This window comes from Dermacentor variabilis, chromosome 9 (assembly GCF_050947875.1).
Source record: "Dermacentor variabilis isolate Ectoservices chromosome 9, ASM5094787v1, whole genome shotgun sequence".
NCBI classification, from domain to species: Eukaryota; Metazoa; Arthropoda; class Arachnida; order Ixodida; family Ixodidae; genus Dermacentor; species Dermacentor variabilis.
Window position 1 is genome coordinate 41,835,387 of NC_134576.1, and position 27,358 is coordinate 41,862,744.

The window sequence follows — 27,358 nt, forward strand, 5'->3', positions numbered from 1 at the left end:
AGTGACCGCATAAGTAATGCTTTTCTTTACTGCGCAAACCCATGCTTGGACAGCGATAATTGTTATTTGTGTCTTCTCGGGACACTGAGTAGCGGAAGACGCGCAGGATTCGCCATATACGCTCGCGTTGTGGAGAACGCCTGGCGCTGGGCACTTCCCGCCTTAGTGGGACCCTGAAACGATTTTGACGATTTTGTATAAATGTACTGAGCCGTTAGAGTAGGTCCTTTTGATCATTACTTGACGCATATGAGTGCTCCGCGTAAAGCATGTAATTTATTATAAGGTTTTAAAAATGTGCATCGTTGCCGATCGCAGCACACTGCTCGGCGGAATTTTCAGCCGCCCCTACCCATAAGACCAAAATCATCCCATTGACGTCAGTAGTGCGAGCTATCTGATTAGCTGCCCAGAGCGCGTCATCCATAATTTTACCATCTTTATAGTGAACAAATGATGTTCGTGATAGTTGTAATGTTAGTTCTTTCTATAAAGAGAAAGTAACACAAAGAGAATGCACAGGAACAATTTCTCACTACACTGAAGTACTTCCGGCAAACAGCAAGCGTCGTCTGCTCGTGTTACAATGTGCTTCATTTCGACGAGAGCTCCGCGGTCAGAGTCGGTCTCAGTCTTTTCGCGAGCACTATGATTCGACTTTCTGGCGTTGTGGACTACAAACGTAGCGACCGGCAATATGTCAAGCTGCGACATCATGTCCCTCGACGAGGCAGCAGACGAGCGGACTGGCCGCAGCGCATCCGACTGCCACTATCCGATGGGCGCCAGGGTTTGCGCGTTTGCGGCCGTCCACTTTACACCGGAAGATTACTAACGCAATAGCGTTTCGCGAGTCCAGTATTAGGGCAAACGCAAATGTAAGCGGACAGGGCCTGGCCGTTTGACCGTGTCGTTTTACGGGATGAGCAGAAGCTCAAATGTGAATGGTCTGCGCGGTGCAGCCACCTGTTGGCACAGAGCTCCAGCACACACAGTAGCAGTAACGAAATGCATTCTTCTTTGATGCTGGCGTAAATTTTTGCAGGAGTGTAATCGTTAACACGTTGTTTTTGTAAATGTTTAAAATGCTTTACACTTGGATAGAGCAATATTAGCTCTTTGGCTGTTTAAGCTCTGCGCCAACGGGTGGCTGGACCGTGGAGACCGATCAGGCAGCTCACGTACGTCTACGCTAAAGTTCCTTCATCGGCTTGAGTTTATGCCCCACCGTTCCGTCGAAACGCCCAGCTCGCCTGTGCTTATCGAAATACCAGACTCGTTCGGCGGTGCGACAGAATACTCGCAACATTTTCTCAGTTTAGAACCAGTCCAGCTTTCTCGATGCAGTCGAGAACAAGGCTGAGGCGTTCATGATGTTCTTCAAACGTGCGGCCAAAGATTACAACATCATCGAGGTAACACATGCATATCTCCCACTTCAGACTACATATTACTGTGTCCCTGAAACTTTCGAAGGTGGCAGGAGCTTTGAAATGGCCAAAAGGCATAACATTAAATTCGAATAGGCCATCTGGAGTCACGAAAGCGGTATTTTCCTTGTCGGCAGGGTCCATAGGTATTTGCTAATGCCCCGATCGCAAATCAAGTGTTGAGAAGTAAGAAGCAGCGTGTAAGCAATCAATGACGTCATCGATTCGCGGTAGTGGACAGACGTCCTTCTTCGTCACTGAGTTTAGATGTCTGTAGTCCACGCAAGATCTCCAGGAGCCATCTTTTTTCCGCACTAGGATTACTGGGGCTGCCCATGGACTACACGACTCTCGAACGACACCTTTGTTCATCATCTCCTTGACTTGCTCTGCAATAACTTTGCGTTCGGACGATGACACTCGGTAGGGCTTCCGGCGGATGGGATGTGCTGAGCCGGTATCTATTCTGTGACGAGCGCGGGACGACGGTAAATGAAGGGGTACATCTCCATGCGTGAAGTCCAATGCAGCCTCATGTATGGCAAGGACCTGTACCAGTGCTTGCCGTTCTGATATGCCAAGAGCCTTGCTGATAATGCCGAGCATTAGCTCTTCAGAATGGCGATTATCGCAAGGAGAGCAAGCTTTAGAAACGTCCGTAGTTAGTGCCGCTATTAGGCTACATGCGGCTTTATCGAAGAGAGCGATTTTCATACCGCGAGGAAGGACAACCGGCGTGGCGGAACAGTTCAGCGCCCACAATGTGGCGACTCCTTTCGTCATGCACACGACAGAACAGGGCACAAGTATATCTTTTTTAGCACAGTTTATGCGGAGAGGCCTAACTACAAGTTCAACACAATCAGCATCCACAGTAGTTGCAGAAACACGAACGGGCGTCAGGCACCACGATGGTGCAATCACTTCATCAAGAACACCGAGTGTCTTTGTCCCTGTCTTCACCGCCCGAGCTTTGTTCGGACTGTGCTGATATAAATAACTTGTTCAATGATATTTCGCCACAACCACAGTCCACGGAAGCGCCGCACTGTTCAAGAAAATCTACACCAAGGATAACATCGTGCGAACAACGAGAAAGAACAACGAATTCCGACACAAACACTTTCCGAGCCAACAAAACACTCACAGCACAAACACCAAGGGGTTGAAGCGACTCGCCGCCTACTCCACGAAAGGTAATACCGTCGTTCCAAGAAAACATAACTTTGTGGCCTTGACGGTTTTTGAAAGCGAGGCTCATCAAAGACACAGGCGCCCCAGTATCAACTAACGCCATGGCCGGTATTCCGTCAATCGAGACATTCACTTTGTTTTTCAACATCACAACAGGCAGAGGTATTTCTTGCAAAGGCCGTCCGGCGACCACACCTCCATTGGCCGCGGATGCTAGTTTTCCGGCGGCGGTGACGAAGAACGGCGCCGAGGGGACGGAGAGCGACGGGCACGGTTACTTGGTGGTGTCAAACTCCGCTCAGAAGCTGGCGAATCACTGCGTCTGGTCGCGTGTGAGAAGTGGTCCATTGGAAGCAAATCGGTCGTCCGCAAGTCATATGAAGTGCGGGTTCTGGGTGGCGAGAACATCGGTGGTGTCCTTCGTGATTGACGGCCTTGGCGACAATACCGAGCTATATGGCCTGTGGAACCGCACTTGCAGCACACGGGAGCGTCGCGGTTCACAGCATCTTCCTCGAAACGAATGCTAGGCTGCTTCGGGTGGCGAGAAAGTTCGTTGTCATGTGGATAACGTGTCTCTGCTGCTCGCTAAAATCGGTTATATCGTTCATAAGTCGCGTCGTGGTAGTAGGGTCGGTGCTGTTCTTGTCGCGGCCTGACAGAAGTCACGGGGCCTCGGGGGTAAAAATGCGGCTGCTCTCGTTGCGGCCGAGCGTCGTAAGTAGGTCCTCTGTCGTAGAGACGTGGCTGCTGTCGGGGCGCGAGTTCATAATCCTCAGTGCCCCTCGCCGCAGGATACGGGGAGAAGGATGCCACGTTTGGCTCGAAATCTGGTGGTAGGCGGAAGCTACGAGTGCCTGGATGTGTCACTTGCGCGTGCAGGCTGAGCTCTTCCCGAACCATTTGTCGTATCGTTGATGCCAGATCAAAGAGCTGGTTGCTGTCCTCGTTTGCAACTGTGGTTACATTGGCTAGCCTGCCAAACTTCGGCGTGATGCGCCTCGTCTTCAGTTGCTCGAAAGTACGACAGCGCCGAATGATGTCAGTGACGGAAGCCAGGTTGTCCTTTGCAACGAGGACATTATAAACGTCTTCGGCAATTTCTTTCAGGATGTGCCCAACCTTGTCTTCCTCAGATATTCCAGAGTCTACCATCCTACACAGTTTCATTACCGCCTCAATGTAGGTCGTGCAGGTTTCGCCTGGCACTTGCGCACGTTGCAGTAGCGTCTGTTCTGTCCTTTTCTTTCTCGCCGCGGAGTCGCCGAATCGCTCTTTGATTTGGGAATCAAATCTTCACCATGTTGTAAACGTTTCCTCATGATTGTCGAACCACAACAACGGAGTATCCGTTAGAAAGAACACGACGTTCGAAAGCTGAGAAGCGCTGTTCCACTTGCTGGCGGCACTCAACCAGTGATAATGTATGAGCCATTCCTCGACATCTTCGTCCGATCTTCCGGCGAAGGGACGCGCATCTCTCAGCTGTAGAACGGAACTTGTCGGCGCAGCTGTTGGCATGGGCCGTTGTTCGTCTGCGTCGTCGGACATATTCAACTCTGGTAGATTCGGTGGGAGCCCAGCAAGGCGACGGCTCCGTCGAAGAACTCCTGCTTCAGCCTCCGTCTTCGGGTGCCGATTACCCCGCTCCTTCCACCACTGTTACGAAGAATTGAGAAGAAATGGTTTTATTTACAGGCGATGGATGATGATCGTAGTGTGATAGTAGCGCAGCTCGGCCTCTCCAACTCTTCGTCTTCTCTTCTCTCTTTTTGTCCGCGCCTTTCGTATCCGTTACAACATATTGAAAAGGGTGCCATCCTGAGAATTCTTTCCAAGTGGACTGTACTGGTGTTGCAGGCTTTAGGCACATATAGTATGTTCAAGATAAAAAAGATGCATACGTATTTGCGACAACCCCTTCATCCGCATTTTTCCCGACTAACAGTCTCCTTGTCGACGCAGAGGCGGAGGAACTCTGCCTGCACCTGGTTTTGGCAAGAATACACGGTGTGAACGGAACCCTCTTGTCCTGCAATGACGAAAAAGAAAGCTTACTGATCATGAAGTATATTCATGTGTTTGTGGCAGCATAATGTAAAGGGGTTGCTATAACTAGGCAAGAAAGTATACTGCAGTCATGCAGCCCTAACTGCAAACATATTGGGCTATAGAGAAATTTACCACAACATAGCATTATTCCAATAACCTGTGTAATCCAAGCAAGGTCGTTTTCGCAGCATGAAAAAAAATGCTCCTCACACTGAGTGCAAGAGCAATGCTTGAATAATAACTGCTGAAACTAAGCAGGTCGGTCTTAAGTTCACGCGAAAATAAAATATAATGAATTGTTATATAGCTACAAATTTGTTTGCAATATTGAATTCATTTGAGGAATTCCAGCATTTTTTAGAAAAGATTTCATTCATGAAAATCGTGATAAACTTACGTCGTCATGCACAAGTAGCGATGGCACAGGTGTTTAATTCTTCACAGGTAAAGAAACGATCTTCAGAGTTGGAACAGCAGCGAGTTCTGTAAAACGTGCTAATTTGTATTAGATCGAACGGTCAGAGACGAACAAAAGAGTTGCACAGAATTCTTTTCTTTCTTGCTAGCAAAAACGCTCGAAAACATCCGTAACCACATAGTTCTATTTTTATTTTTGATTAAACTATATTTTTTACGTTTATTTTAGCCCAACATATATCTTTTGGTACTCGCAATCTGATACATTCAAGTAATTAGGCACGGGAAAGTGTTGTAACACGAGTAGTAGAATTTTTGATATGCTGGAGCAACATTTTAGTTGTTTTAGTTATAGTTGCTTTAGTTTAGTTGCTTCTATTTTAACTGCATTGCATACAGAACAATCACAAGCACTTCACCTTCATATTTCACATGATATTTTTGTGCTGACGAAACAGGCAATACAATTCAAAGTCTGAGCTTGTCTAACTTCCACTCCTCTAAGCTCTCCCATAGCATGACGGAGAAGTTTCGTGACCAGTAAAATTATCAATGGGCTCTGATTGTACTCATTGAAGGCTCGCGCTCTTCAGTCTTGAAACAGAGCGTCAGTAGCTGTGACGTAAAAGTGAGCAGAAGTTCCCATGTCTTCAAAGAAAATTCACAGCTCGGCTAAATTTTTTCAAAACACTTGTAAGCAAAATAGAGCCGAATTCTGTGCACGTGTTCTCAAACTTGTTCAAATACAACAGCAAAATGATATTCTTGTTCTCTTGAGCATGATGTGAAGTACAGCCCTTCTTTTACAAAAATTTCTAGTAACTTTGAAATTGAAATTGAAATTGATTTTTATTCATTATAGATTACAGGTTATAAGAACAAATAATATACAGAAGGAGGTCCCATAGTCAATGACCGTATCGGGACCTCCTGTTATTTATAAATATGCGCTTTCTAAAGCAACAAATTGAACTACATTAAAATCATATATAAGCAAACATGGAAGAAAGTAAGTACTGGAGAATGCAAAACAAGATTACGAGTTAGTTACAAGAAATCTAACGAAGGAAATTATACAATTGCAAGGAGCAAATGCAGTAAAACCAAATGAGCTAAACGAATTGAACAGTAACGGAAATTTTACCCAAACATGCAATACAAAAAAAAAGAATTTCAAATATACATGACCATAAATGCAACAGTAGAAACAACAACAAAAGAACTTCGAAATATACATGACTACTAATAAAAAAGAAAGGTATCAGAACAGCGGAATATTTGAAGTAATAAGGGTGAAGAAAAAGAGAAAAAAAGAAAAGAAGAAAGAAGTTATTAAATATTTTCTGTTAGAAGAAAATTCTTCAGATGTGTTTTTAAATACGGATGTTGAACGCGAAGTTTTGATGCAAAGTGGTATGGAATTCCAAAATGAAAAGGCAGCAAAATGAACTGATTGTTTGCCATAGTTGGTGCACACCTGAGGTAAAATTAGATTATTGTGCAAAGCAAATCTAGTGACATTAGTGTTTATCAGGCAGGTTTTAGGAATTATACATGCAGGAACTTCTTTATTCATTATTATTATTATTAACTTCATTATTAGTTATCGTATATATTTAACCTATCAATATCTTCATCTGCCTTCCCAGACAGACTAAAACTAGCCAAAGTGATTGTTATCCATAAATGTGGGACGACACAAGACATGGGCAACTATCGACCAATATCGATTCTGCCAATTTTCTCGAAACCACTAGAAAAAATTTTCCTTAAGCGTTTGGAAATTTACTTTAACGATAATCGCCTTTTTACAGATTCCCAATTTGGTTTTAGAAAAGGCTTATGTACGGAATCTGCGCTACTTAAACAAAAAGAACTAATTTTGCAAAACATTGAAAATAAACTTCTAACATTAGGCATTTTTGTCGATTTCAGCAAAGCATTTGACTGCATTAATCATAACATTCTTTTAGATAAACTTTATGCATACGGTATCAGAAGCAATCCGCTTAAGTTGATAAAGTCATACCTTGAAAAATGGCAGCAAACCGTATGTGTTGATGGTTATAGCTCCAGTTTTGAGTATATAAGATGCGGAGTACCGCAGGGCAGTATCTTAGGTCCGTTCCTCTTTAACGTATATATAAACGATCTCGTCCATATTTCCAAGAAGGCGGAATTTATAATATATGCCGACGACACTAGTTTATTTTTATCTGGAAACTCATCGAATGAACTCCTCTTTGAAGCGAACGTCATATTGGAAAGCCTCCATAACTGGTCACATGTAAACAGTTTAAAGATTAATCATAATAAAACAAAGGCGGTTATTTTTCGTTCGATAAATCGGAAAGTAACCATATCAATCCCACTGCTTATTGGAGACTACGCTATCGAAATCGTAAGTAAATATAAATCTCTTGGCGTAATATTTGACGAACATCTTAAATGGGCTGATCACTTCCGTCATCTTTCTTTAAGCTTGTCGAAATCTGTAGGAGCTCTTTCACGAGGTCGCGACTTGTTTCCCGTGAAAGTTAAAAAATTAATATATCATTCATTATTTCACTCTCAAATAAGCTACTGCCATCTTGTGTGGGGAACTGCGGCTGGCGTGCATCTAAACCAACTACTACTTCTGCAAAAAAAAGCTATCCGCATAGTTTCTGGCTCAGATTACCTAGCTCACACCAGACCACTGTTTATTAAACATGGAATATCTCCCATTCATCATCTAGTGTCATTTACCATTCTTCGCGCCTTGAATAACTTCAGCTTGCCTCGGGCTAAGTTCATAATCCAACTCTCATCGGTGACACAAACGCACACTCATACAAGCACCAGACGCAAAGAGAAATGGCATCTACCCCGACTTCGCACGACGTATGGCTCCCAAATGTTGCATTTCCTGGTTCCGAACACCCTTAACACAAACAAATGGTACACAGAAAATATGAACCTAAACAGAAAAACAATTGTTCAGCAATTTTTTGAGCATGTGGTGGGTTCAAACCCAAATTAGGCTAATAGTGTTTTTTTCCATTGTATAAAAAGAAATGCTGCTATGTATTGTTTGAACTTGATATATTATATCGTAATGTTGAAATGCAATTACGTTTTACTCCTTCTGTTTCTGCTATAACGCTGTATTATGCTGTTTTGTTACTTCTCAGTGCATTGTATATTTGAATTTTTACCTTGTATTGCATTAGGCTTAATTAAAATTCTGCATTGTGTTCCTTGATTCATGATGTATGTCAAATTGTACTTTTTTCCCTTCACTGCTGCCATTTTGTAAATGGGCCCCGGACCCCGCCAAGCTGCTTCAAGGCAGCTTTTTGTCCCCGGCCTTTTTTTCTTGGAGAAATAAAATGAATCTTGAAAATGAATCTTGAATAACTTAAAAATAAATATACCCAGATTATACATCACAGTTTTTTTGACAGACAGAATGTTATTGCGGTGTAGCAATTGGAGAGCGCTAGTATTATAGGGGCTAGAGGTGACTATTCTAATTGCTTGGTTTTGCAAAGTTTGAAGTGAACTGAGGTGAGTATTGTATGTATTTCCCCAACATATTAACGAGTAGTTAATGTGTGAGTGTATAAAAGCGTAATATAGCGACACAAGTGTAGAACAGTTGAAAAATTGGCGGGCTCTAATCAGTAACCGAATGCCGTAAGCAACTTTCTTTTTAATATTCGAGATATGATGATGAAACTTGAGGTTAGAATCTAGTTCTACCCCTAATAATGAGCAATGAGTGCTAGAAGGGATTAAAAGGGAACCAATAATCAGCAATGGAACTGAACAAGATTGTTTCTGGGGGGAATTAAATACAATAAACTCGGTTTTCGAGGGATTAATAACAAGATTATTATTTATACACCAGTTCGTAACCTTAGCCAAGTCATTATTTAGTTTAGTAACTAAGGACGAAATATTTTTATCGTAGTTAATTATGGTTGTGTCGTCGGCGTACAACACACATTCTGAGGATGTTAGACAGTCAGGCAGATCGTTAATGTAAATTAAAAATAATAAAGGTCCCAGAATAGAACCCTGCGGCACTCCTAAGTTAGTAACCTTAGCTTCGGAAAAAACATTAGAAATTTTAACTATGTTATGTCTATCCTGCAGGTAGGTTCGTAGTAACATTAGTGCTGGCCCAGTTATGCCTAGAGCTTCCAACTTTAAAAACAAAATATGATGGTTAACAGTGTCAAAAGCTTTCGTAAAATCAATAAGAACTAAATCAGCAAAAAAAAAACCTTTATCAATAGCTTCCTTTAAGCGTTCCGTTAGGAAGATAAGAGCAAGGTCAGTTGAATAGGCAGGACGAAAACCATACTGAGAATTGGAAAGGATATTAAATTTAGACAGGTAATTGGTTAATCGAGTAACAGTCAACTTTTCAATCACTTTACTAAAGAATGGCAGTATGCATATTGGGCGGTAATTTGTCAGTAAAGAACGATCGCCTCTCTTAAAAACTGGAATTACCTTTGCTCGTTTCAGGTCAGATGGAAAAACGCCAGTCCTGAATATTAAATTGATAATAAAACATAAGACATCACATATGAGATGAGCAACTAGTTTTATGTTACTAGGATGAATATTATCGAGACCGGCATTGGTTACTTTCAGCTTGCGAATGACATCAAGAACCTCATGTGGTGTTGTAGGGTAAAGAAAAAATGAATGCGGCACACGATTCAGTGACAAAGGACGGCTACTGATGACTGGTTTGTCCGGAAAAAAGGCATCACTGAACGCCCTTGCTATCTCAAATGGTTGATCATATGTAATGTGATCGTTTGTGATGGTATCGATAAATGACAGTTGTTCATTTCTGCGCAAAAAGGAATTTAAAACTTGCCACGTTTGTCTCGAGTTGCTGCCAGACTGACCAAGTTTGTGCTCATAGTAGGTTTTCCTCGCATTCTTTATTTTGCTGTTGAGTGCGTTGCAAATTTTTTGTATCGTGCAGAGAGGGCGACATTAAAAGGTTGCCTTTTAGTTTTTTTATATAGGTTGTCACGTTTCCGCATATTGGCTAGTATGCTAGCATTTAACCAAGGGTTTTGAGGACGGGAGAGGATTTTCTTGCATTTTTTCTTGACGGTATGTGAATCGATTAATGATAAGAAAATTACGGAGAACTGAGAAAAGGCTTCTTGCGGATCATTAATTTCAAGGACAGCAGACCAGTCAGTTGTAGTCACAGATTCGAAAAAGGCATCTTTGTTCAGTACGTAGCTGAAGTATGAAATAGTGGGTGACTGCGGCTCTGAGTTGAGGAAAAGAAAGATAGGGTAATGGTCCGTTATGTCGACATCAAGGAGCCTCTGGCGGTGACGTCATGTTGCTTAGCGCATGATCTAGTAGTGTGCCCTCATTTATCTTATTGCAACGAGTAGGTAGCGTTACCAAACATTCAAAACCGTAACTCTGAAAACAGTTGCTATAAAGGGAGGAGGTAGGTGAAGTTTCATCCAGAAGGTTTACATTGATATCGCCAATAATAACTACAGTCTTGTTATTAAATGATAGTTTCTCTAGGGATTGATCGAGGTCAGAACAAAAGTCAATGTAAGATGAAAACGGTGATCTGTAAATGCAACCAAAAATAAAGCTTCTGTTATCAGCCTGAAGAAAAGGATGATTGAATTCTAACCAAACAGATTCACAGTTTGTTAGATTTAAGTCGAGGTCATGACGACGTTTATAGCTAAGATGTGATGATACGTAAACGGCCACACCACCATGACTGCTAGTTTGTCTATGACAGTATTCGGCTGAGTAAGAAGGGAAGGAAAATAAGTTTTTGTCGTCATCGCAGAGCCAAGTCTCAGTAAAGCTAATGATGGTAAATCGAAAAGAGAGCGTAGACAGAAGGGAATTAATGTCGTCATAGTGTTTCCGCAAACTTTGTGCGTTGAAATGAACGGCCGAGCATGAACTATTAGTTTTTAGTTCATATTTTAAACACATTTAAACATATTTTAAACAAATGTTACTAGAATGTACCAACGGTTTAATAAATGTTTTCATGCTTTTTCTCATAGTTCCTAAGAACTCCATACCAACTTCCTGTCGAATATTGGCCACTGATATTGAATAAAAAACTTAGTTACAAACTTTCTTTAAACGCTGAATGAACATGTTTCAAAAATTAAAAGCAGGATCTACTAACCATCTTAATACTTTTTAGAAATATTATAGCAAAATTCTGCCAACTTCTTATTTCTCGACCTTGAAATATCCTAGTAACATTTTTTTCAACTTTCTGCCGCTCATCCTAGAAACATATTTACAAATTTCTTGTACGTTTCAGAAATATCCTATTGGCATTTCCCGCGTTGTTCAGAATTTTTCAAGTATTAGGGTACTGTTCTGAAGTAACCTTGAACACGAGTGGGATATAAATCTATCTTTTAGCAAAACACAACAATCTTTTCAAACGCTGATATTTATTTTGCAACCCTTCCGTGCATGTGCTTAGAAGCCATGGAGGGTATGCAGGGTATGGTGTGGATTCCAAAACAAGGGTTATAGGGTTATCAGTCGTAAAGACAGAGTGGAAGTATGTGTTAAAAGAAGCTATTGTCTGCGAATAAGAAGCTGCAACATTGTTAATTATGAACGGGTTCGAGGATGACCCAAGGAGTAGGATAGCTTTCCTAATTTTCGGGGATTAGCCATCATTAAATTCGGCAAGGCTTGATAGTGGAGACCACATGGAGGTATGAGACGCAACTTCTGCCTAACTATAAAAGTTTGTTTCGTTTGAATGTTGCACAGTAATATTAGCTGAAGGGGTGGGAGCTGCCGCAGCAAAGTACGATTTATGATCAGTCATGACCAGTCATGATCAATCATGATCTCGGTTATACTTTCGGCAAAGGTGTTAACAAGTCTCTCCATAACTAATGGGATTGCCTTGTCAATAGCTGCGGTTACTGCGGCTACTGCGGCCGAAACTGTCACTTCTAGTGACGTGGACTAACGGAATGCAGCGGCTGCGTAACCGACTTCACGCTCTTTAATCACTGCTATCGCTTCCGTGCGCGTACAATGAAGTTTCTTTGCGATCTCAAGCACCTGCATTTCATGGCCTCGCGCGGAGCAGGTAGCATCCGTAGCACCATGAGAGCCATCGCAAAAGCAACACGTCGGAGCATCTGCATCGCACGCTGACGTGGAGTGAAAGCCGGCACAATTTCAGCATATCACTGAAGAACTGCAGGCGTTAGCACTGGTGCCGAAATCTCCAGCACTTTCGGCACTGCAGTAGTTTAGGAGTCGAGACCTCCACGCGTTAGAAGTACGGCCGAGCCTTCCCTTCAGACGGGCGCGTTAAACCAGAGAACCAGACGATAACGCTCTCAGTTGGAACTCGGTTATCACCTACTAACTTATAATATCTGTAAACCGAAACAATACCAGCCGGAGAGGGCATATTCCAGAAGGTCTCAAGAGGAATACCGGTGGCGACCCCCAGAACAATGCCCTTCACGCATTCGAGATGTGGAGACACGAAACCACGAACCGTAATGCTAGCGAATTTCGTGCACTTGAGCAAAGTATGGAGGCACTGAACGGTAGATGACTTACACGGAATGCCATTCTTGCCAAAACGCCTCACCTCGGAGATGTCAATGAAGTGTTCGGTTATACCGCGCAGCTCCTCCTGGAAAACTTCTGATGAGGTCAACCGAATGAATCCACCATCTGTGGGAACGATCACCACGGGTAAGGTGTTGACTCCGTCGCGAAGAAAACACTCCAGGGCCACCGACTCAGTGGGACGACTCGCCCACCAGGGCGAGCACTGGCCGGGATCAGAGACGGCCATTCACGGTCCCTGGAAAAAGAAACGCACTTATATAAGAACCCAAGCACTACAAGTAGTTGAAGCTTGGCCAGTCCCCTTTCGGATACGAGACAAGAGGATCACTTGGAAGCCTGGCCGTGGATTTCGAACCGTCAGAGCCCGGGCGAGGCAGCAGTCGAAAGCGAGGCGCCGTTCGCCTCCGTGGGTTCGTGCCATGTTTTTAAGGCGCACCTTCATTGTCTTTGTCGTTGTGTGTGTACAATAACCACTTTCTTGGCGCATCGTCCATTGTGAGTGAGTGGCATGTTTTGAAGGCGCATGATCATCATCGTCTTCGTGTACGTGAAGCACGTAAAACAGAGAGAAGAGCGACAAGTGTCACCGTGCAAACCAGTCGAGTGCAATATTGCTCAGAGACTTATTGTTAGTCCTTACGTCGCTAGAAACCATAAATAATTCATTATTACACCGCTACGCTTCTTATTGCACATAATGTTAAAGAAATCCTGCCTTTCTGCGTACCTGGGCATTCTGGACTACCACTTAATGACATTGCAGACACCTTGGCAAAGGCAGCGCTTGGTGGGCCACTAAGTTTCTTCCTACCCAACCTTGCTCTGGTGGCGTTAACAACAAGCCTGCGCCGAAAAAATGAGCCTCTGCTTGCTCCACCGGAGTAGGAACATTCGGCGTTCCCCTGGAATGTCCGGTCTTGTCCATCTTAACAATGCATGCAAAGTTTCCATTACCTTTCTAGGCGTGCGTTCGCACCATCGAACCTTTGTGCGTCATGTGGGAGTACAGAATTACGGGATCATTACCTCCCCTTTTCCCGAAAATATTATTCCGAAACAAAGGCCTACTTAGAGCAGCCCGTATTGCATACGGGCATTCCTCTTTCGGTCATTACCATTTCATATTGTTACGTAGGACGACGCAGACGAAAAGCTATATACAAGTATATTTACAAGGGAATACGCCGCACATGTCCAAGAGGCAACAGCCCGCGCTAGCCTCTAATCGTCGTCATCGTCCTCTCACTGCTCGCCTCTTCGCCATTGTAAACACTGTTCCGTAGCACCACCCCCGGCGGCAAAAGCGCCGTCCCGGAGCAACTGAAGGCCGGACTCGGAAGCAGTTTAGTAGGCCTTGAGCCTACTGACGTGCCCGACATAGCTAGATGCCAGAGTACAAGACGAGGTTCAACACACAGGAGCAATTTCGTACGTCACAGGCGTCACCTGGCGCAGCACGCGGTAGGGCTTTTCTGAAAGTCCTACGTGACGAGAGGGCGACCCCAGGAGCACGAGCGCACCAGGCGAAAACTTAGAACTGAGGTGAAACAGCGCGAAAAAGACGAGGACACAAGGAAACGAATACCACAGACAAGCGCTGAGTGCCAACTGGAAGTTTATTTGAAAATCACCGGACATTTATACCTTCTTCAGCATAGGCATGCGCACATCATTCGCAAAAACATCTTCAAATCATCATTTTAATATTTCTTCCAAAAATGTTATTTCTTTTCCCGACAAGGCAAGAGAGGGAGTGCTTACACATTTATCGCCTTCCTTTATTATATGAAAGGCCTCTACTATTTCCCTTTCCTTTTTACTTTTTCCTTTCCCTATGAATTTTGTCTTTTCAAATATGGGGGTGCATTGACACTTGTTGCAGTGTCCAGCTAAATGACTCCCATAGCTATTCTTTAGGTTAGTGCTGTGCTGACGAGCTCTTTCATTGAGCTAGTCATTGAGCTCGCCTGGATCAGGGAAACCGTGACTGCAGGTGCGTTGGAGGGGCTGGAATCGAAGGCAGCCGGATAGACGGCCTCGATCTCACGCCGGACGATCCGGGTAACATCGCCAGTGTTGGAGGGACGAGGAGCGTCGGCACAGGAAGATGTCGCTGGGATATTGGGCAGACGGGCAAACTTCTGGTCAATGCGTCGGCTTTTAGCGAGTTCCAGGCGGCGGCACTCTTCTATAACTGCATCCACCGTTGCCGCGGCGTTGGAAACGAGCAAGTTGAAGGCGTCATCGGCAATGCCTTTGAGGATGTGGGAGACCTTGTCGGACTCAGTCATGTGTGCGTCAACTTTGTGACACAGAGCCAAGACGTCCTGATTGTACATGACGTAGGGCTCCGTTGACTTCTGGACGCGGCCGGATAATGCCTTCTGCGCGGCAAGTTGATGACCGTATGGTTTGCCCCACAAGTCTCGGAGCTTTTGCTTAAGCGAATCCCAATTGGTGAGCTCATCTAGGTGCGTCCGAAACCAAACTCGAGGTGTGCCACCGAGGTAAAAGACTACGTTGGCGAGCATGATAGTAGGGTCCCACCGGTTATTACGGCTTACGTGTTCGTATAGGCTGATCCAGTCATCGACGTCTTCCCCATCTTTGCCCGAGAATACGCCAGGATCATGGGGAGCGGGGAGAGTAATGTAGGTCGGCGAAGTCGCAGCAGGTGTTCGCGCCGGTGGAGTCGAGTTGTCGTCGCCGGGAGCCATGAAGGAAGGCTCGACGCACCGTCCACTGCGAAGCTCCGTGACGAGGTACAGGAAACGTCCACCTCCACGAGATATGTTACGTAGGAAGATGCAGACGAAAAACGATATACAAGCGTATTTACAAGGGAATACGCCGCACTTGGCCAAAAGGCAACAGCCCGCGCTAGCCTCTAATCGACGTCGTTGCCTTCTCACTGCTCTCCTCTTCGTCATTGTAAACACTGTTCCATAGCAATATTTTGGGGCAAGCACCCGTCATCGAGTCCGAAAGGAAGTGCGTCAAATTGTGCATAACTATGTCATTGCTACTTCGAGACTCCCATGTTAAACAGCTTTTCCTCAATATTAACACTGAATCGCGTTATTTTCATAATATAGCATCTTCGTCAAAAATGGCATGACCACAATTCAAAATAATGAGAACTGAAGAATAATTTAAAATCGCTATTAATAAATATATATAGTACATATCAATCAGTTAACATGATTCAAGAAGGTCATATAATGTTTCCATTGAGAACCATGGTTAATCCCGCACCCTCGCGGGTATTTGCCACGATTTTGAAGGAAGAAGTAGAAGAAGAAGAGCAACGCCCTAAGACAATCCCATGCAGAATCAAGGCGGCAAGGAAAAAGCTTCGGAGCAAAGCCCCGTCGAAACATCAGCGCAGGTTGCGGTCACCGGCCCAGCGGATGCGGGGCAAGCCGCGTCACCCTCGTGCGAGAAGGCGCACAAGAAACGCACCAAGAAGCGCACCAAGTCCCTCGACGCAAACTGCAGAGACAGCAAGTGAGTCGCCACTCTTGGTTTTGTTTACAGCAACAGCTGTTAGGGACTCGCTCCTCTAGTTTTATTGAGCGCTCGAGTCCAGCGGTAACCGTTGGAGTGCCTTCTTAAATGCCAACGGCAACAATATTTCGAACCTGGAAAAAGTCCAGTTTAAGGTTGTGTAGACATAGTACACGCTGCCTCCGTGCAAGTTTTAAGTTTAGATAAGAGTGCATGCGAAAAGCTCGCAAGAACATACCTCTTTACCGAAACTGAAAAAGAAAACATCGCGGGAGAACCTGTCACACAATGACTGTCGACGGTAATGCGTTAGCACTGAATCAATATTGTCTCGTTGTAGGGATGGCGAAGAACTTAATAACAAGAAAACTGAGGAGCCATTCCACTCTGTGAAGGTGGGTGACCAGCGAAGCTGTAGCACATTACACAGGGGTATGCAAGGGTACATGCATTTATTTTTATCATTTGGTAATGGTAGTGGCGATAGCGTTGCGATTGCTGAGATATACAGTGATTGTTTCGTCTACAACCTTAGGCAGAGCCTAGGCCAAAGTTAAATTTATATACACAACCTTTGCTGGGTAGTTGAGTGACTTGTGTGGCACTTCGAACCAAGCTGTTCTAGCACAAATCAGTGAACAGTTTTTTCTATGGCTTTTGAAATGTCCACATTGAAGTCCTCAACGATTATAACAGGAGTTGTGTCATCACGGCTAAACCATTCAAAGTTAGTTGACATGAACTTCTAGATATCACACTTGGGTATGCCTAGATATAAATGCACAGTGAATATCACAGTTCCGTTTTATTTGTACGCCAGATACATCACCACAGTCTGTGGCATGGTCCTCTAGCTAGTCAAGGATTTATGACAGTGCAAACATTTTTACCCTTTGCGTATATGGGAATGCCTCCTGCTCGTGAGTACATGGGCTGTTCACAAACAATTCCAGTATACCCTCCGATTTCAAACAATGCATCTCGATTGATCTATTTCAATTATTATTATTATTATTATTATTATTATTATTATTATTATTATTGGCGGAGTGTTTGAAGCCTGCTTCATTGCACTGAGACCAGGATCGGCCCATGCTCGCCTTTCTTATTGTTGACGCACAAACATGAAAAATACACAGAAATCTTGATTTATGTGCTGCATTTACTGTTCGTGATTATTACTATCATTAGGAACGAATTTCTTGAAGTCTGCTTCACCTCCTTTACGGGTCGGCCCGGTATTGCGCTATCTCCGGGATCGGCCAGCGAGAAAAGTTATTTTTGTCCCTGGACAAAGCAAATACATTGGGAGGGAGAGGCGTACAACTTTGCTGTAGAACTGTGACTCACGAAACTATTTATTGGACGAGCCTGTGCCCAGAAAGACAGGCTACACTCAAAGCACAACGATAGCGGCGAGCACGGTCGGCGGCAATCGGCGGGATCGGCGGTGCAAGCGCGTAGGTTTTTACGCATCAATCGTCGAACGTTCAAGCGTAATCGTTGGTGCCCGTGCGCCTTCCAGAAAGTACTACACCATTTGTGTCGCGCATGGAATCTGATTAGACAAAGCTCGGCAAGAACATACACAACAGAAAGAATCAACGACAACACTCCGCTAAGTTCCAAATCAGGCAGGCGCGTCCTGCGCTGAGCGATAACATTAAGTTAGCGGGTGAAATACTGTCCCCGTTAAAAGGATAGATGAGTGCACGTGTCAAGTCCCCCTCCTAAAAAGCACTGTCCCGATGCTCCAAACTTTGGACCAACTTGCGTCACAGGGTATCCTGGTGTCAACGGCGCAAAACGTTGGCGGGACACGCGGCGACAAGACTGTCACGGATCTCCTCCGGAGAACACTCTGGCCGAAAGAATGGACTAGGCGACAGGTGTACCCACACGGATGCACATTTAATACCACCCACGCGACACGAACAACAGCACACAAACCTAACAAAACTAACACACAAGATGCAAAAACTATCAGTACACACGAACCGGTAACACTGCCACTAGCGTTCTATTCAGAGTGGTTGGCGTTCGTGCTCACGTCTGTTTCGGTGCGGATGTGGCGTGGTGTGGGTCCCGTAGCCGGCGTCGGAGTGGCGTTCGACGTTCGAGGGCTGGCGTCGCTGGAGGCGTCGTTGGTTGCGTCGTACACGCTCCCGGTCCAAGCGCCCGTGGAGGTGTGGCCGATGATGTTGGCGTTGGGGCACCACCCGGAAGGGTAGCAACAGCGGTAGAGACACCCCTGGCCGTAGCAGGTGGTGGCGTCCTCCGTGGACTCTCCGGAACAGGCTCAGGAGCGGCAGGAAGTCTGCGGTGCAAAGCCGTAGAACGCGAGCTCACCGGAGCGGTAGCCGGCGTCGCTCTCTTCCGGTCGAACCGTCCCTGACCCGCCAAGTCTCCGCTGCTTTCTTCCCCCCCCCCCTGTGTCTCGCCCTTCCTCGCCCTTTTATAGCCTTCTTGTTAGTCCACGTAATCCTTCTCTTCGTCTTCTCTTCTTCACCAATCATCGCTTTCCATCTCACCGGATACTTCTCCACCAATAATCTCTTGTCACCTCACAGAGAACTTCTTCTTTATCTTCTTTCGTCTTCGGTTAATCCACGTCATTCTTAACGCCATCCTCGTCGTCTTCTTGAAACATTTCTTCGTCTAGCATTTTATTTTATCTTCCCTCTTATATGTGACAAAGACGACACCACAAGCGCTGTGGTGTCATCTTCCCGTCTCGTGTCCCGTCTACGTTTGACGCTGCTAACACCAGGATGGAAAACCAACAAGCCCAAGCTGCTATTCTAGCGTCACTTGGTATGTGCCACTCTCCCACAAACATCTTTGTCGCCAACTTTCATCACTGGGTAAACGTCTCTCTTCACGATAATCATCGTATAAAACGTGAAATCTATATACCATACATGTAGGGGGCTGCTGAGCACGAGGTCGCGGGATCGAATCCCGACCATGTCGGCCGCATCTCGATGGAGGCGAAATTCGAAAACACCGGTGTACTTAGGTGCACGTTAAAGCTTCCCCAGGTGGTCGAAATTTCCGGAGTCCACCACTACGGCATGCCTCATAATAGGAAAGTGGTTTTGGCACGTAAAACCATATAATTCAATTTAATATAACATATATAGACACTACCTATCAGTAGATCACTAACCACATTAAAGTTGTCAATCTTCTCTAAATAATTTGACCACGCCAAATCTCATCAGACTAAAAGACCTAGCACAGCTTGGCAGTTTGCGCTAAGCCACACGCACAGCCTACCAAGGAAGAACAGGTCCTACTGTGGCAGCCACAAATGGGCCTCCTAGAACCCCAGCTTGAATGACCCTCTACTAAGGAATACCGCTTCCACGATGCTCTACATGCCAGGGAGTGCTAAACCAGCATTTCCTCTTGGGCGTATGTAAACGAAGGTTGAGGACAAGAGACAATTACAGCACTATCAACACAGGATGACAAGACAAGACTGATCGATTACATGAAGAAACATCTAGTACCCCATCGCAAGGAAGGACAAGCCCACGACATGGTCCCCACACATGCCATTGATGCCCATGCTGCCCCCAGGAGACCACAGCACGCAACCAAGCGGTCCAGTGAGCAAAGGGGACCCACACCGGCATTAGGCGTCAGCATGAAAATCAAGCATTCCTTCATTCATTCATTCAACATTCATTCATTCCAAAAGAGAGGTGCGGCACCAATTTTGTTCGTTTATTCCCAGAGCTTTCGTCTTCTTTCGTAAAGACACAGGTGCAGCCGTAGTGGAGGCTGCTTGCGTCTATATTTGTTTTATGCAGTGAGACATTGTGTTATTTTATGTACTGAACAGGAACTTATCAAAACACTTGATCACGCATTTCTAGACAACCACAGTGCTCATTATTGACTCACGAGACTGAAAACAACACAAATATACCTACAAGCTGCAGTATTGCCCGAAAAACGAAACACTTATAACGATAGCGAAGGAACAGACAAATACACGAAGCAAGGTTTCTTAGTTCTATCGGCCGCACAAATCGCAGCTGGCATTTAGCTTATTTTATTGCGAAAGAGCGCAAACAAAGCGACACAGAATATCAAGTCACCACAAGAGCTTTGGGGGCTTGTCATGTTATCAACTAGCTCAGCCCTGAGCTCTCTACTCTTGCATTAGCTTACTCATTAAATTAACAAGGCTGGTGTCACGGATGCACAGAAAGACATGAGCCGATCTCGCTCGGGGACCACGCCCGCTCGCTGTCACAACGCTGGTGTGAAGCAGAGCGGGAGGAGCGGCGAGCGAATTTCCCTTGGCGCAGTCTCTCGTTTCAACGCGCAATAGACCATGAGAACACAACCTATAAGAAGTCATGAGCCGCCTCGGTCCTCCTGAACTTTGCACATTCCGCTTATTACCTTAAAGATACAGCGCGTACGGCCGTGCTCAGCCGCGACCGCACTAGAAAAGCAGACGTGTGCTAACCTCATTCGTGTGCTAACCCTACTGATCCCCTCAGCACGCAGTCACTTGTCCGCTCCCGCTTTCGTTTGCACGAGATGACGGCGCGCATTCTACTCGTTTTCACCCCTCCCCTCCTCTACATTGTGCGCGCGAGAAGACGTAGCGCATCACGCCACCGTCCTTCTCGTCTCACTTTCGGACTTTCCCTCGTACCTGCAGCATACGGCGCGCGACCGCAATCTTATCGCACTTGAACGTTATCTCGAACCTCACGGTGACGGTGACGCCGACGCCAACCGCGATGACGACGACAGGAATTCTTCTGGACGGCCCATATAATTCCAATCTTATAAAACGCGGCTTTGGCATGGCCACATGAATCACGCTTAATGCGGTGCACCCGCGCAGGTCTCCTGAGGGCGGTGCTGAGTCGCCAATAGCCAGGAACAAGAAACCAAAGCGACAGTCGAAGGCCAAGAACAGCGGCGGAACCTCAGAGCCACCACCGTTGTTGTCTCCCATCGACAGCCCGTTGGAGCTTTCCCAACCGCCTCTGCCTTCCGTCGGAAAGTTGGCTACTACCCCGGATGCGCTTCTGGCTGCGCCCCCTCCTGGTGCTCCTGAAGCACCCAAACCTGCAGACGTAAGAATAGTCTTCAGAAATCACCGTGCGAAATATCTTCGCTATCGCACAAAATGTGCTTTTCGCCTCGCCAGGTTGCTTGTTTTCAGTGACGGAATCGATTTTCCTGCCTCTCATGGCGAAACTTTTGCAGCATTATGGTAATGGTCGCAGCCAGCGTAATAAAGCTAAATATAAGATATCAATCACAGATTCTACTACTCTACGTCCCAAAGTCCTGCCATGGCAATGTAGTTTTATAACTACTGTATAAGGCCGTTGATTTTCCAATGAGAAAAGAGAAACGGAGCATACTGTTGTCATGGGTAATTTCAATGCAATAAAGGGGAAAGACATGCTAGGTATCAGGAAGTGGTCAACTATGGAACCGACTAAGTATAGCAGAGGAGACAAGTTGGCGGAATTCATGAAAAAGAATCGCTTGCATATAATTATTACTTTGCTTTCCGAAGCGCAATAACGGGAGGTGAATCTGGAAAATCCCTGACGGGGAACAAAGAAAAAAATATATATTTTATATCATGTGCCGACCGCAGCATTTTGCCAGAGGGCGCCGTGTTACGTGGAGTACGATGCAGTGACCAAAAGTTAGTGGGCAAGCGGTTTCTCTAAATTTGACGACAGAAAGAGCAAAATTAGACAAGAAAGAAAATCGCCCAACGTATACGCAGGCAGGGTGCAAGCAGATGAATTTAACCTAGTACTCGCGAATACGTTGTTTATACGAACGGATACAGTTCAGTGGTATTTACGCGTTGAACTATGTTACTTTTGTAGCTTTTTGTTCCCATCCGAACATTTTCCCCCTTTCTTTGTAACAGGAACAAATGTGAAATAAGGAAGTGGAAGGTTTAAAACAAATATGAGGCTTGGTACACAAAGATGGACATAAAGAAAAATTATTAGACTTTAACTAAGCTAATATAAGAGGCCGCGATTGAAGTTGTAGATAACGCACCAATGAAAGAAATAGGCAATACTCGAGAGTAAATAAGGACCTAATAAGCGCGAAACAGTAAAGTATCTAACTTCAGAGTAGGGATAGAACTGCCTGAAGTGTTAAAGCTGATAAAAGAACAAGTAATATTCTCAAATATAACATCTGGAAAGAGTGGGGAAACCGTAGGATCGGGGGAAGTATGAATAAAACTTGATACAGAAAGGAGCGAGATGTATGCAGTGAAAGATTAGCTGAACAATGCCATCAGCTATTTCGACTAAACAGAAAAGGCAGCAGAGGAATTCTGCAGTGAACTGCTCAGTCCCCAGAAAGGACAGGTAAGTTTCAATGAAAGTAGTGACGAACAGGATAGAGAAGCTCCGTGTGTGACGGCCGATAAGTTGAGAAGGGTTTTGCAAATAGGTTTCAAACAAGAGCGGCACGAGAAGAGGGCATAACAATCGATTTAACTAAGAGGGAGTAAATATACAATTCGAAAAGCTTGCGGCCCTTTATTTGCAATGCCACGTGACGTCAGATGTCCCCGAGAGTCGCAAGAAGTCCAACATGATTCTCACCCACAACAATGGAGACGCGAAAGGGTTGAATAATGGCAGGCACATTGCCTTGTTATCGGTGTGCATAAAATATTCACCAATGTAATTTCTAGTAGAATTTCGGCAACACTTGATTTCAATCAACCATGCGAACACGCTGGTTTCTGAAAGAGGTATTCAACAATGGACTGGATCCACGTTATCCACCACGTAATTGAGAAATCTTTGAAATACGGACCACCAGATTGTATGGCTGTCATGGATTACAAAAAGAAGTTTGTTTCACTAGAACTACCAGCAGCATCAGCTGGTATCTGCATTGCGAATGCATTGCGCATTCGAGGTGTGCAGAAAGCATACGTGAGCACCTTAGCAAATATTTAGCATATATTGCACTGCTACTATAGTTGTTTACAGGAAAAGCAAAAATTATATTGCCCGTGTGCTTACAAGAACTTAGTGGCGTCTCCTGGCGGGCTAGTTGGTACATGGCTAGAAATGGTTTTAGGCGCAAAATAAGACACGGACAAAGAACAATCACGGACAGGCGCACACTTGCAACTGATTTTCATTTTTCTCGGTACTTCCCTTCATATACTCTCAGGCATGCGCACAAGAACAAGAGCAAATGAGTTTGTGTGACAATGATACCAAGATTAATGACATCCTCTCCGCAAGAAAACTTTACACTTTCCCGTAAAGAAACAACGACGGAACGCGGACACACTAGTCTCCAACGTTTCTTTAATACATGGCCTCTGTTACTTCCCGCGCCACCGTATATCTGGTTTTCCGTAGTATGAATGTGTTTACCAGCAAACCTTCGCACGTGCACACCGGGCGATGATACTGCAAATGGGAGCCTGTCCCATTTCTGATTGATAAATGCGTGCTCTCACAAGCGAGCATTTATACAACGGCGAGTTTGGCTGATGTATGCCCTGCCGAAACTTAAAGAAATCTTATAAACGACCCCGGCTGAACATTAAAAGAAAGCACTTTGCGTGCTTCTGAACACACTCGGCACTTTGTACAGATGGCAGGCGAGCACAAATGCGTGAAACTGTTCGGGAAGCCGAAAACACTACTGGGACATCATACGTGGAAGCGCCATTTTTTAACGAGTGAGCCACTCTGTGTGCCTCCGGAATGACAACAGGAGCGCGTTTTCCTTTTCTTTTTTGCTTTCTTCTCAAGCATTGTTTTTCTCACGCAGAAATTTCATCAACAAAGGTTCCCCGATCGAAGATAACAAACAAGTTGGGAAGCCCACCGATACAAGCCTAGAAATTTGCAAATTGAAGCTTTCCTGAATGACGTAGGAACAGGACCTCGTCGTCGTTGTCGTCGTCATCATTATCATCATCAGACAATTTTAAGTCCACTGCAGGACGAAGACCTCTCCCTGCGATCTCCGATTACCCCTGTGTTTCGCCAACCGATGCCAACTTGCGCCTGCGAGTTTCTTAATTTCCTCACCCCAACTAGTCTGTTGCCGTCCTCGACCGCGTTTCGCTTCTCTTGGCACCCATTGTGCAACCCCAACGGTCCACCGGTTATCTAACCAACGCAGCAGATGACCTGCTCAGCTCCATTTCTCTCTCTTAATGTTGATCAGAATATCAGATATGTCCGTTTGCTCTCTGATCCACACCGCTCTCTTCCTGTCTCTTAACGTTACGCCTATCATTCTTCGTTCCATCTCTCTTTGTCCGATTCTTAACTTCTTTTCGAGCTTCATTGTAAGTCTCGAAGTTTCTTCCCCAAATGTTAGCACCGGTAGAATGCATTCATTGTACACTTGTCTTTTTAGTGATAATGGTAAGCTTCCAGGAAGGATCTGAGTATGTCTGCCGTACGTGCTCCAACAGGACCTAGTTAACGACTACTGTAAGCCTGTACTGGTAATTGCTCTGATGACTGTGTTTCAATGAACGGACTGAAACGGGAAGAATTCTTTCTGTGCGCGGAGGCTGTATATCCAACACACATGGGTTTTATGAAGCGGGAGTTGAAGATCTAAAAATGCCGCTTGTCAATATTAGGAAGCTCATGGATAAGCTTGAGTCTTTGTACATGTACTTTAAAAAGTGTCTAAAACGCCCGTAACACACTCAGTGTGTGCGATCTCCTGTTGCTTCTCCAAAACAATAAAAAAATCATCGACATGTTTAAACACCCGTAAAACCTTGTGCTTTAAAAAAGCGGTTTCCATGTGGTGGTCAATGCTTGCAAGGAAAGTGTTGCTTCACACAGGCGCCACACATGATGCTCTACATATACCATTCTTCTGCACAAACAGCTCATCCTCAAAGGAAATGAATGAATATAAAATTCCAAAAGTGCTGAAATACTTTCAACGGGAACTTCAGCATTGTTATTTAAAAGGAAGTAGAGGCAACTTCAGAAGGAAATAGCTCATATAATTAATTTTCATCTCTGTTAGGCTTGACTTTAATTTAATTAATAATTTAATTTCGCGTCTTCTAGCAGTTTCGACTGAATGAGTGAAATAAACTCTGTTACTCTTCGCACTATGGCCAGCTCGCCACGTACCCACCTGCACGAGATGTCCCGGCACTTGTTGGGTTCGACAACACCCTTGCCACGACCGAACAGAGGGAACCGAAGACGTAAGGCGACCTGACCTTTTTTGGGTCACATGGCGCTTATGCGCCTTTGTCGCGTTCTTGCAACTACCTCTTTCTTTACTATGTTCAAAGCGGGCTTCGTGAGCTCTGCCGTTGTGCTCCGGCTACGACGGCACCGGTGTTTTTAAATCTGTGTCTCTAGATTATGTGCGCCGGCCTTCCGACGTGACCCCTGATCTTAAGGGCATGAGTAACGGTGCGGTCGTTGATTTTTCGAGACCTGGATGAGGCGAACGAGCATGATATCGTTAATGATTACTGAAGTTCAAGAAACTCCGGCGGAACCCAGCACGTTATTGCAATTAGCGTCGACGCAGAGCAGCGACGGACCGCATTGCCAAATTCTACACTTCGGTGCAGCTAATTTCACTTTCTTTTTACCCACACCTTCCTCACTCCTCATAGTGAAACTCCTCAATGCAATCTCTGGGCCCATTCTGTTTACTTTCCTGCAAACTCAGCAACATTTCACGCCGACTTTTTAACTTCTCTCTAACTGATACTGTAATTTCCTGTTGCCGACTTCCTCACTTCTTACCTCTCGTCCTGCTTGCCTATTGAGACGCGAAACCAGTGGCACAAGCCCTTTCTAGAGGAATAACCAAGAATGTTCCTATATAACAAGTGTCACATGCTCTGTTGTACATTCGGTCAGACACCTAGCGGCACCCGCCCTGTTGCACATTCTCAATTGCCCAAATTGCCTATTCCAAAATTGTCTATTTGAGAAGGTACTCAGTGGAATATACCACGTGTCCCAAGTTAGCGTGAAAGGGTTTAAGAAATATGACGCCGAAAAGAACGTGAAGTCCCTATAGAATGCGGGTCGGATTAAAAATAGTGGCCGTTGTATTCAGTGCAGTTGTAAAATTTGCTACATGCCAAGCTCAGACGTTCATAACAGATTGCCTAAGGACTGATAAGCTTCCCCCACCACGTAAAAAAAGTGTTACTAGCCCCCTTTTAAACAGAATTCGAAACTCTCAGTTGCTTGGACGGCAGAAAGCACCTAGAATAACGTAGTGCTTGTTCGCTCCTCTTCTGCCGCAGTTAAGCTTAAGAGCTCACCCGACGCGATTCAGCTCAACATAAGCGATTGTTCTTTGCCCGCCCGTACCACAGGGTCATCATTCCGATGATTGGGAGCGCGGTGATCATCTGTCTCATGCTGGTCGTCGTCATCGGTATGCTCGTGTCGAACCGCAGGCGTGCCAGGGTTACTGACATGAACGCCACCAGGCCGACCACAGTTATCAGTGATGACGTGGAGGTGACGGCTACATCGGCAACAACGACCAGTGTCACAACGCCTAGTGCTACAACGACCGGCACGACAGGCACTGAGAACACCACAATCAGCCACAGTCAGGGCGTGGCGGTAGAAAAGACTGAACCGGTCAGCTGGGACACGCCGACATTTTTGGTAGTTCCATAGAGCGTCCGCATTCTGTATCCCGGCCTTATTCCTTCGCAGGCTGTGGGTACGTTCTGCACAAGAGTGAATACGACCCGAATATTTCGTAAGAATTAATTTTCAACATGTTTTCCGGGCCTGGTTACGGATGTATTCATTGCTCCCATACGATGCCCATTGGATGCAGCACAAAATTGCAGCGCAGTTCTGCAGCACAAGATGCAGCACAAACTCTGGTTCGATGCGGATCGCTTGTCTTTAGACGCTCCATGGCTTTACTATGTAGTTCTAGCTTTTCGCAAACAGTTACGCGAGCACAAGACACTTTCCTGTACCTGTAATTATCGCCGCTGTACCGAACCCGCCTACGTCACCTTAACCAAGCTTTTAACACGAAAGCGTTAAAGGCCCCTTGTCGCAGAAAATTCTGCGTCGGCGTCCCACGTTCGGCGTTTA

At 45.2% G+C, this 27,358-nt stretch overlaps 1 protein-coding gene across 1 annotated transcript; it reads left to right on the top strand.

Moving 5' to 3' along the window:
- Positions 1 to 16,023: 16,023 nt before the first annotated feature.
- On the top strand, positions 16,024 to 27,035 carry LOC142557992 (uncharacterized). The gene is made up of 4 exons (XM_075670163.1): positions 16,024 to 16,232; positions 21,106 to 21,340; positions 25,382 to 25,470; positions 26,611 to 27,035. The coding sequence occupies exons 1-4, from the start codon at positions 16,051 to 16,053 to the stop codon at positions 26,921 to 26,923; spliced, it is 819 nt and encodes a 272-aa protein (XP_075526278.1). The 5' UTR covers positions 16,024 to 16,050; the 3' UTR covers positions 26,924 to 27,035.
- The last annotated feature ends 323 nt before the right edge of the window (positions 27,036 to 27,358 follow it).

What these genes read in the sequence shown, in the direction of transcription:
- LOC142557992 (XM_075670163.1), top strand. Translation starts at nt 16,051, where the DNA reads ATGCAGAATCAAGGCGGCAAGGAAAAAGCTTCGGAGCAAAGCCCCGTC. An exon ending in GCAAACTGCAGAGACAGCAA is followed by an intron (nt 16,233 to 21,105) that starts GTGAGTCGCCAC and finishes GCACCCGCGCAG; the next exon opens with GTCTCCTGAGGGCGGTGCTG. An exon ending in AAGCACCCAAACCTGCAGAC is followed by an intron (nt 21,341 to 25,381) that starts GTAAGAATAGTC and finishes CACTATGGCCAG; the next exon opens with CTCGCCACGTACCCACCTGC.